General features: G+C 47.9%; 1 protein-coding gene across 1 annotated transcript; it reads right to left on the reverse strand.

Moving 5' to 3' along the window:
* Positions 1–8,929: 8,929 nt before the first annotated feature.
* Positions 8,930–11,016, reverse strand: LOC121444939 (C-X-C chemokine receptor type 3). Its single transcript, XM_041646884.1, has 2 exons — positions 11,005–11,016; positions 8,930–10,018 (listed from the first exon to the last, which is right to left on the reverse strand). Exons 1-2 carry the CDS (start codon positions 11,014–11,016, stop codon positions 8,930–8,932), a joined length of 1,101 nt encoding a protein of 366 aa, XP_041502818.1.
* Positions 11,017–11,611: the final 595 nt, after the last annotated feature.

An 11,611-nucleotide genomic window follows, 5' to 3' on the forward strand; every position in this document is an offset into this window, starting at 1 on the left:
CTTTGTGTCATTTCTACCACCCCTGTTCTTCCTATATCTCCACCTCTCAAATTAATGACCTCTTTGTGTGTGTGTAGTATGTGTAAAACCTTTTTTTTTCTTTTTCTTTTTGGTTTTTCGAGACAGGGTTTCTCTGTGGTTTTGGAGCCTGTCCTGGAACTAGCTCTTGTAGACCAGGCTGGTCTCGAACTCACAGAGATCCGCCTGCCTCTGCCTCCCAAGTGCTGGGATTAAAGGCGTGCGCCACCACTGCCCGGCTATGTGTAAAACCTACTGAGTCCATTTAGTGTTGCTCCTATGTGTTTAGAGCAGACCTCTTGGGATTGTATAGCCGATAAGAGTTCATCACTGGAAAACTGATTATTTCTGCAGGGCAGTTATTACCTGTGGCGTTTCATCTAGGGGTGGTGCCTTGTGAAATTTCCCTCGTCCACATTGGCATGTCCTCTTACTTTTTCTCAGAGGGAGAAAAACTCTTGTTCTTATTTTCTGATATGAGTTGTTTCTAGGGAGATAGCTTAGCAGTTAAGAGCACTTAATGCTCTGGCAACAGACCCAGGTTTGGTTCCCAGCATGCACTTGGAAGCTCGCAACTGCTCTATAACTCCAGATCCAGGGGACCTGACACTCTCTTCTGGTACACATGTGGTACATATAAACTCAGGCTTATACACATACACATACATTTTTAAAAAAAGTAAACCTTTAGAACTGCTTTCTGATACTTTTGTTTGCTTTTCATTTTCAGTTGCCAGAGAAAATAGAAATCATTTGAAATAAAAAGATGCTGCGGACTGCTGGTTTATGCACTACCCATGAGATACAACAACCCAAGAGGCAGCGCTATGCTAAGATTTCAATTTCTCCAAAAGTCTGCGACTCTGCAGGTGATTCCAGGACTATGGTGGATTTACCCTAGCACCCTGTCCTTCTGATCTGTTAAATTACTCATCCCCGGCAACCTGTGTCACAGCTTTGAACTGTCATTTCCATGTGGGTAGGCCTTCTGTATGTTGCTGAGAGGACATCATTATTAGATGTCTCACCTTTCCTAGGAATTCAGTGTAGTTTCCAGGCCCATCTGCACATTTCCTTTGCCAAAGCCAGGTCTCCATTCTCTCAATTGCCAAGGGTCAAGATGCCCGCTCTAGCCAGACAGTTTTTCATTTGTCAAAGTCTGGTGACTTATCCCCTCCTTCTGTTCCCTCAGTTTGTGTGTGTGTGCTACTATGTTGCTTTCCTGCTCAGAGCCTGGTTTTCAAGGCCATGGTAGTCTTCTCCTGCTTCACGGGTTTTATCTGGCTTCTCACTGCTCGCTGCTAGCCCATGGTTTATCCATTCTTTGCCCATTGGCTCTCAAAATGCAGCCCGTGGTTTTGTAGATCCAATCATTACTTACATTTTGTTTGACTTCTCCCGAATGCTCCCACTATATTGGAGACTATAGCCTCACACATGCCGTGTAAGTAGTATGCCATCAAATAGCAGCGACAACAGATTTTTAGAATCAAGTGTTTTGTCTTGTTTCTGATATGGTGTCTTGCTATGTTGTCCAGGCTGGTCTTGAACCCCTGGACTCAAGCAGACCTCTTGTCTCAGCTTTTTGAGTAACTGGAACTACATACAGGTGTCTGCCCCCCAACTCAGCTTTGAATGGCCGCCTTTTGGTAGGGAGGGTGAGGGTACAGGTTAGTGTAGCCTTGGCTGGCCTCATACTATGACCCTGAACTTGTATAGTTCTCTTGCCTCAGCCTTTCAGTGCTGGGATTACAGAAGTGGGCTGCCGGTTTTTTGTTTTTAATTAAAAAATATTTTTTATACAATGTATTTTGATCATGTTCTTTCCCCTCCCCCAACTCTTCCCACCTACCTTTATGTATGTTTGCCTGTGTTCTCTCTCTCTCTCAAAAAAAAAAAACAAGAAAACAAAAAACTAAAATCAAAACAAAGAAACAAAAAAAATCAGTAAGAAAAAATACTTAAACAAAGCAAAGTTGTTTTGAGATAGGATCTTGTCATATAATGCTAACTGATCTCTAACCCAGGGTCATCCACCTGTTTCATCCTCTCAAGTGCTAGGGTTAAAGGTCATGTATGGACTTAAATAGCCTTTCTAATTCTAAATTTAGTCAGTTGTTAAGAGTCTAGCTCACGGGTGTGGGGAGGGGGGTGAGAAGGCTCAGGGCCATCCAGCCTGCTGATCTGAGTTTCTTCTCCAGGACTTACATAGTCGAAGGGAAGAGCTGACTTCCACAAGTTATCCTCTGGTCTCCACATGCATGTGCATGTATGTGCATGCACACACACACACACACACAATAAATAAATGTAATTAATTTTTTCATAATAGAACCCAGCTCAGATCTCTCTCTTACCCCAAACTTCTGCTCACCAAATCTCATGGCCATACATACCTCCTGAGCCCACCTTTGTCCCAAGCGTGAAGAAAGCAAGCCTCGTCCAGGTACATTTCGAGCAATGTCCCACAAAAGGATGAACATGCTGGAGCTGCTCCCCAAAGACCTGACCACTTAAGAAGCAGTCAAAACCAAAACTAGCTTGTATGTGGGTAGAAATTTGACTCTCCGGATCCTGGGAAGGCAACAATTGCAGCTGACTGTGCTTCTGTGAGACAGCCTTGTGTTTGGTAGGGGTGAAAGTCAAGGGCTTATGGGATAGTAGATCAGAAGAAAATTCATTTTAGTGCTGACAGTTTCTTTTCATTTCTCTCTCAAGATCGAATCCGGGACACCTTGATCCATGAACTATGCCATGCAGCCTCCTGGCTGCTTGATGGCATCCGGGATTCTCATGGTATCTCATGGCAATATTATGCTAAAAAATGCAATTCAGTACACCCAGAACTGCCCAAGGTCACCCGTTGCCATAACTACACAATTCACTACAAGATCTATTATGAATGCATGCTGTGCAAATACAGGTAAGGCCTTTTCAGATTTTTCCCAATTCTTTTGTTATTCCAGCCTCCAATAGCTGTTTGTTTTCTTTTTCTGGTACTGGGAATTGAGCTAAGGGACTCATGGCTGCCAGGCAAACACTACATGGCTCCCCTGCCTGAGCCATATCATCAGCCAGCCCTCTTTTCTTCCTTCCTTCCTTCCTTCCTTCCTTCCTTCCTTCCTTCCTTCCTTCCTTCCTTCCTTCCTTCCTTCCTTCCTTCCTTCCTTCCTTCCTTCCTTCCTTCCTTCCTTCCTTTCTTTTCTTTTTTTTTTTTTTTTGGTTTTTCGAGACAGGGTTTCTCTGTGGTTTTGGAGCCTGTCCTGGAACTAGCTCTTGTAGACCAGGCTGGTCTCAAACTCACAGAGATCCGCCTGCCTCTGCCTCCCAAGTGCTGGGATTAAAGGCGTGCGCCACCACCGCCTGGCCTATATGCTAGTCTTGAGCTAGCTTTGTAGCCTTGAACTATGGCAGGACCAAATCGATCTTTAGTAAGTCTATGGACCAATTTAAGGAGTCAAGCTCACTATTTCTGTGTTCTCTTTCTCCATTATCTTCCTGAATTTGAGCTGGCCTGACTCTGCTGCTGCCTGGGGCTCCTCAGAACTCACAGAAAATTGCTTTGAGCATAAAGCTGAGGAGTTGGAGCTGCTGTTGAGGGGTCGTGATTAATTTGTTATTGTGCTGTGGTATCTCCTTTCTCCCCAGGATTGGCCGCTACACCAGATCGCTGAACACTGAACGCTTCATCTGTGCCAGATGCAAAGGGCATCTGGTCTTGCTGCCATTGTTTCGCAAGGATGGAACCCCCATTGTGCCCTATGTGAGACCATTTGCCAAATATGTGCAGGAGAATTATAGAGCCGTGTTTAACGGCACGGCAGGAATCAGCCATGGGAATGTGATGAAAAGACTCAGCAAGGATTATTTTGCCAGTAAACAAAAGGCAAATCCTTAAGGTTTGCCTGGAATATAGTTATGTGAGCCAAATCCTTTACTGGCAAGAAGTTCTAGAAAACTATTTCTGTAAGGTTTGGGGTTTAAATGTGTTTTCTGATTTGTTATTATTGATGATTTTTCTTAATAAAGAGTTCTTTTGCTAACCATACAGCTCTTGACAATACTTGAAGCCCTTTGGATCCACATTGGGTTTTAATTTGGAATGAGTCAGAAGAAAAGGATGTTTCTTGGGAGGGAGAGCAGTGAGAACAGGAGAATATTGTCACAACAGAGTAAGTGGTTCGTAGTGAGTACTCTGCCAGCTTGTTATGCCTCCTCGGGTGTGAGGAGCCAGCCTGCTTCATGAATTCCAGCTGCTCATGGATTTGAGTGAAGCATGCAATCATTCAGAAAATAAATGTTTCCATCTCACATTCCAGCTCTCCTATTCAAGTGCTCGAGCAGACTGCCTATCTCTGGGAGCTATTGAGGGTGTGGATAGGACCCAACATTGTTTTAGTGTATGTACTCCTGTGAATGCCACAGAAAATGCCCACCAACTTGTGGCTTAGAGCAGCACGGATATTCTATTATATTATAATATTTTAGAGTTTGGAAGGTCAAGAATCTAGGATGAGTCACCTAGATTATGATTAAAGTGTTGACGGGAACTTCTGGAAATCCATTTCTTTTCCAGTACCTAGAGGCCTTCCACAGCCCGTTTCATGGTTTCTGTTAGGAATTTTTCCTAGTGCGAGCTCTCTGCCAATGCAAAAATCCCAATCAAGCCAAATCACAACAAGCCAAATTAAAAATATCCAGGTTTAATGGGATTCCTGCACTCGCAGGTGGCCACGGGCGGGGGGGGGGGGTCGACCGGGAGACCGTGAACATGACCACGGTGTGGGGGGGAGAGACCACCAGGGGACCTTCTGGGGAAGCAGTTTAAGTAGCCTGGAAGAGTGGTCAAGATTTTGGCAGGCTGTCTTGACACTCCTCCAGGGAGGGGTCAAGGCTTGGCAGGCACAAGGACAGGGCCTCCAAAGATGGAGGCCAGAGACCGGGACTTGGGACTTACAGTTTCTTTGAGACAAAACATCTTTTTTACTTTCTGTTCACTTCTAGAGACTTGGGGTCCACTTAGAGAATTCTTGTCTCTCTCTGTGTGTGTGTGTGTGTGTGCGCGCGCGCTTGTCTTGGAACACATATGTACATGTGTATATGCATGTGGAAGCCAGTGACAAACCTTTGGTTTCATTTCTAAGAGCTGTCCACCTTGTTTTTTGAGACAGTGTCTCATGTGGTAGTAGTGCTTTCCAATTCGGCTAGGCTGGCTGACCAGCAAGCTACTGTGTTCTTCCTGTCACCACCCACCCAGGACTGGGGTGATAAGTGCACACCACCATGCTTAACTTTTTTTTTTTCTTTTTGGTTTTTCGAGACAGGGTTTCTCTGTGGTTTTGGAGCCTGTCCTGGAACTAGCTCTTGTAGACCAGGCTGGTCTCGAACTCACAGAGATCCGCCTGCCTCTGCCTCCCGAGTGCTGGGATTAAAGGCGTGCGCCACCACCGCCCGGCCATGCTTAACTTTTTATGTGGTTGCTAAGACCAAATTCAGCTCCTTGTACATACATGATTAGTACTTCACAAATTGAGCCCTCTCCCAAGCCCATTATTATCATTATTATTTTTATTATTTATTACTATCTTTGATAGGTCTCATATAGCCTAGGCTGCCCTTGAATTCTTTAAAAAAATTTTTATTACATTTATTGTGGGGGAGGGGCCATGTTTGTGTCATAGCACACATATAAAGTCAGAGGACAAATTTTGGAAGTCAGTTCTCTTCTATCTTGTGGATTTCAGGGATTGAACTCAGCTTGTCAGACTTGGTGACAAGTAACTTTATCTGCTTACCCACCTGGCTCAGCTCCGACCTTGGACGCTATGTAGCCTAGGTAGGTCATTAACTCCCAGTTCTGTCTCTGCCTGCCTTCCAAATACTGGGGATTATAGCATGCACCACTATGACCTGCCAAAATCTAATTTTAAAATCAGTTGGGTCACAGATTAGCGACCTCAGTTCCCCTTTGCCATGTTTGTTGGCTTTTTTTTTTTTTTTTTTTTTTTTTGAGACCGTGTTCCACTGTGTAGCCCTGACTGGCCTGGAAATTACTAGGTAGATCAGGCTGACTTCAGACTCACAGACATCCTCTCGCTTCTGCCTCTTAAAGCTGAGATTGCAGGTATATACTACCACACCCTCCTGTTTGGTTGTTGAGACAGGACTTTCCTTATGTCACCCCAGGCTAGTCTCAAACCCACTATGTCTCCCAGGCTAGCTTTGTATTGTTGCTCTTCCTGCCCCAAGTACTTGGATTACAGACATGTACCACCGTGCACAGCTAGTCCCTTTTACCATGTAAAGTGACCTGATCGCATGTTCTGGGGATTAGAGCATGGATGTCTTGAGGGGTCCAGTTTTTGAGGCCTGCTACAAATAATGCTTATCTTTATCAGTGTACCATTACTGATACTTTAATAAGCAGGATATATTATTTTAACATTTTCCTCTTGCTTTTCATTTTGTAGAAGGATGGAGTAGTCTTTGGAGCACCGAGACTAGATGTGACTGTAGGCATATATAGCGTAGGGCAAACTTCCCCAGCTAACTGCTTCCATTCCTTTTCTCCTGGGCTCTAGCATATCTGCAGCTTCAAACAAAGTCCAGCCTGTCACAGAGGGTCATGGCACATCTGTGACTTGCCTGGGAGGACTGATGTGCAGTGGGTAGCCCTGTCACCTGCCATTCTGGAAAGCTCTGGTTATTTTTTTCAATTGTTTTTATTGAGCTATACATTTTTCTCTGCTCCCCTCCCTCTTCTCACCTCCCCCTCAACCCTCTCCCATGGTCCCCATGCTCCCAATTTACTCAGGAGAGCTTGTCTTTTTCTACTTCCCATGTAGATTAGATCTATGTAAGTCTTTCTTGGGGTCCTCATTGTTGTCTAGGTTCTCTGGGATTGTGGTTTGTGGGCTGGTTTTCTTTGCTTTATGTTTAAAAACCACCTATGAGTAATATGATATTTGTCTTTCTGGGTCTGGGTTACCTCGTTCAATATGATCTTTCTTTCTTTCTTTCTTTCTTTCTTTCTTTCTTTCTTTCTTTCTTTCTTTCTTTCTTTCTTTCTTTTTTTTTTTTGATTTTCGAGACATGGTTTCTCTGTAGCTTTTTTGGTTCCTGTCCTGGAACTAGCTCTTGTAGACCAGGCTGGTCTCGAACTCACAGAGATCCGCCTGCCTCTGCCTCCCAAGTGCTGAGATTAAAGGCATGCACCACCACCGCCCATCAATATGATGTTTCTAGATACATCCATTTGCCTGCAAATTTCAAGATGTCATTATTTTTTTCTGTTGTGTAGTACTCCACTGTGTAAATGTACCACATTTTCCTTATCCATTGCTCTGGTTATTTTTTCCACTTCGCTTTAGACATGGAAAATGCTCCTGTTGACCATTTCTTCTCGGTGGCTATGTGCTAACTACTGCTCGCAAACCATCAGGCTCTGTTGCTGGTGTGTGTGTGTGTGTGTGTGTGTGTGTACATGTGTACACGTATGTGAAGGTCAGAGGAGCATATTGGGTGTGCTCTATTGCTCTCCACCGTATTTCTTCATGAACCCGGAGCTCATATCTTCCCCCAACTCCAGGCTGGCAGGCAGCCAACCTACCCCACAGTGTTGAGGTTACAGGCACACTTGGTCATGCCCAGCTTTTTCAAAGGTGTTGGTGGTCTGAACTTGGGTCTTCGTGTTTGCTCGGCAAGCATTCTTCCCAACAGAACCATCTCCTCAGCGCCATTTTCCCCACCTTTTTCCCAAGCCTATTTCTCCCCAGTAAGATCCGGTATTACCCAAATAAGCAATACAAGGTTCTCTGACTGGCCTATGATCCCATTGCCTTATCCCAGGCTATCCTACAGCCTCATCACCATCAGTCCTGTGTAGCTCTGGCTTGCCTGGAACTTTCTCTATAGACCAGGCTGGCCTTGAATTTATGGAGATCCACCTGCTTCTGACTCCCAAACACTGTTCTGTACCACCACATCTGGCGAAGCTAAACCACTTATCAACTCCCCAAAGCATTGCTGTTTTCAGCCTCTCTGCCTCTGCTGCTGCCCTCTCTTCTGCCTAGAAATAAAACACTCCTTCAGTTTCTTACCCCTGGAGATGCCACTTGCCCCTTGAACCTCCAGGAAGCCACCCCAGACAGCTCTTGCCACTAAGCTCAGTCATGGACTCAGCGTGTGCCACCCCTTTGCTTTGTAGCATAGATTTATTGGCATTTGTTCATTTTTACTGCACTTTCCCTGCTGGCCGGAGCTGCTGGGACTCAGGAGTTATGGCTTATTGATGTCTAGTAGCCCCAAAGTGTCCCTAGACTTATTCACTGCCATCACCCAAGCCCATGAGGGTGTCTAGCAGCTTTATACTAAGACAACAGGGGGTCCAGCAGAGGGCACAGCAGAGCCTAGGAGGGCAAAAAGGTAGACTCTAGGTCAGGCAGGATGAGGCAGGAAGTGCACTCCTGAGCCCAGTCAGACCCCGCCCAAATGATGACTGGCAATACACCCTGGTCCTCATTATCTCGTTTATTGCAAGTTGAAGCAGAGTTTTAGGCATAAAAGTGTGCGGATATTGACATGCAGGGGACCACAGGCACATTCAGTGGCAAGCAAGGGCTGGCCCTCTCCGTGCGTCACCTCTCACTCCCCTCACACAGGGAAGGCTGAGTTCTACTTGCCGAATTCGAAGGGTAGTGGTGCTCCAGGCAGCTAGCTCTGAAATAGCAGGATGGGGCATGGCAGCTGAGGCAGCTGGGAGGGTAGTTCTCGGGAGACCTGGAGGTGCTGGGCTGTCAGTGGGTCCCAGCAGCGACGTTCTGTGTGAGTCAGAGCTAGCCCAGCCACAAGGAGGAGAAGAACCTGCATGGGTTAGGACCTGGGTGGCACAGGCTACAGTTTCACTCCAGAGTTACAAGCCCAAGTAGGAGGCCTCTGTCGTCTCAGACCACGAAGATTCCCGCCGTGAAGATGATGGCTGACGTTGGAGCCCTCTCTGGTCAGAGCGGCCCAGGCGTATGAGGAGCATCCACATTTGTTCTCTGAACTTCACCCCCACAAAGGCATAGAGCAGTGGGTTGAGGCAGCAGTGCAAGTAACCCATGCCCGAGGTGACTGACTTGGCCACGTCCACGTGGCTTTCTCGACCACAGTTTCGGGCCAAAACTCCCAGGTCCATGAGGATATCCACCAACACCACCAGGTGATAGGGGGTCCAGCAGACAGCAAAGGCCACCACCACCACCACCACTAGCCTTATGGCTCGTAAGCGCCTCTGGCCTCTGGAGACCAGCAGCACAGCCAGGATATGGGCATAGCAGTAGGCCATGACTACAAGGGGCAGCAGGAAACCGGCCACCAGCTGCAGGATACGCAGAGCCGTGTGACCCACCTGGGGAAAGTTGTACTGGCAGCGAGTGGCATTGAGGCGCTGATCATAGCTGGCTGACAGGAAGATGAAGTCTGGGAGGGCAAAGAGCAGACAGAGTCCCCAGACAACTATGCAGGTGAGGGCTACGCGTAGCCAGAGGTCCCTGCGGTAGATCTGGGTGGCATGCACTATGCTCAGATAGCGGTCAAAGCTTATGCAGGCCAGCAGGAAGGCCCCTGCGTAGAAGTTGATGTTAAAGAGGGCACCTGCCACTTTGCAGAGGCCAGAGCCGAAAACCCACTGGACAGCAGCGTCTACTGCCCATAGTGGCAGGGTTAATACCAGCAGTGCATCGGCCACAGCCAGGTGGAGCAGGAAGGTGTCTGTGCTGCTCAGGGCAGTGCGCTGGCTCAGTAGCACAGCAGCCACAGCCCCGTTGCCTAGTAGCCCCAGCAAAAAGAGGAGGCTATAGAGGGCTGGCAGGAAGGCTCTGTCAAAGTTCAGACTGAAGTCCTGTGTGCAGGGCGGGGAGTCAAAGACGCTCTCGTTTTCCCCGTAATCATAAGGAGAGGTACTGTTCTCCAGAAGAAAGGCAAAGTCCGAGGCATCTAGCACTTGACGTTCACTAACCTGCCCAAGGAAGGGGAAAGAGGGAAGGGAGGCCGTTCTCTGTAAAGGCCTGGCAACTGTCTTGCCCTTTGTGCCTTGTCATTTATTCTGATGAGTGTTTCCCTTAGCAATAGCTCTGTCAGGGTCAGACCCTGAGCTGTCACTTTCTTTCTCCTGGGCCCACTCCTCCTTAACTCCACCTACTGGGACAGTGATTCGTAGTCTCAAAGGCTGGCGACCCCCAGACCCTTTCTGGATGATCACACAGGCCAGGTGTCCTTTGCAGCAGGAGGAACGTCCTTCCAGGTCTGGAGCCTTCTATTCTCTTTCCCTTCCCTCTTGTGGCTTGTCTGCCTCAATATTGTGGCCACACCGGGATCAAAACCACCTGCCTCCCCAGGTGATCCCTCCCCACTTCAACTTCAGGTCCCTGGCCCTCCTTTCCCCCCTCAGCCCTTATCTGGAGACCCCAGCTTCCTGGACTCACAGAAGGCTTTCCTACAAACCCCTGTGCACCCTACGCACACCATGCACACATGTATACTCCCCGTCCCCTACCCAGAGGCTTTTGCAGCTATGTCGGCACCCACTGAGCTCCCCAATAGGAAGGTCTCCCCAGGCTTATTTCAACCTCTTGGGCTCAAGTGAGCTTTCTGCCTCTGCCTCCTAGGTAGCTAGAACAATGTGGGTATTCCACTTCCCTGGATAGCCGGAATCCTCTTCACCCTTCACCTCATCCCAAACTGTCCCCGAGCTAGAGACCACCAAGGTTGAGTCTCTCCAATGTGACAATTGCTGGTGAGGCATCCAAGCCACAGAGGCAGGAGACATGCCTGCGGTTAGTGGCCAGGCTGGGTTCCTAAATCCCACTAATGCACTCATTCCATGTGGCTTCCTCAACTCTCTGGTGTCCCTGCCTGGGCTGCGGGCCAGTCCAGACTTGTCCCTGGCACAGAAGCTTGGCCACTTGATACTGTAACGTAGCTGAGCTGAGCAGCAGAACTTACCTCAAGGTACATGGTTAGGCTGGCGCTCTGGCTGCGGCTGCTGGGGACAGGTCGCGTGCTGCCTGCTTCTCTGCTTTGGCACTTGTGGTTGGGAACTTACAGTGAACAGAGGAAGTGAAGACTTCACGGCTCAGCACTGCCTCTTCCAAAGGGTTATCTATCTACATCAGCCCTCCACCGGGTCCCTCTGCTGCTACTCCTGTGGCCAGGTGAACACATCTGGAAGGAGTTAGCCAGGAACCTCAGACTGCTACCAAGTCTGCAGTTCTGGTCCTTCTCAATACCATGCACCAACAACTAAGCATGTCTAGGAGCAGGCAGGAAGTGTGATTTGATGGCAGTGACTGGAGAGGGGAAGCCCACCTTCCGAGGGTACCTTCTCCCCAGCAAGTCTGGGACTGGAGGCTCACTAAGACTGGGTTAGAGTGGGGTGTGTCGGGAATACTGCTGTCATCACTGCATGGGAAGGGAGGAGGTCTCCAGGAGCAGCATGCCACCTCTTCCTGATTTGGGGATGGCTGCCTCTGACCTGGCATGGGTGGACACATAGAAAACCGTTATGGATTATAATAAGCTGCGTCATCCAGAATGCCCTATAGTGTCCGGA

The sequence above is a fragment of the Microtus oregoni genome, unplaced genomic scaffold (genome assembly GCF_018167655.1).
Source record: "Microtus oregoni isolate MIOR12 unplaced genomic scaffold, Mior012 000150F_ref0000365, whole genome shotgun sequence".
Taxonomy (NCBI): domain Eukaryota; kingdom Metazoa; phylum Chordata; class Mammalia; order Rodentia; family Cricetidae; genus Microtus; species Microtus oregoni.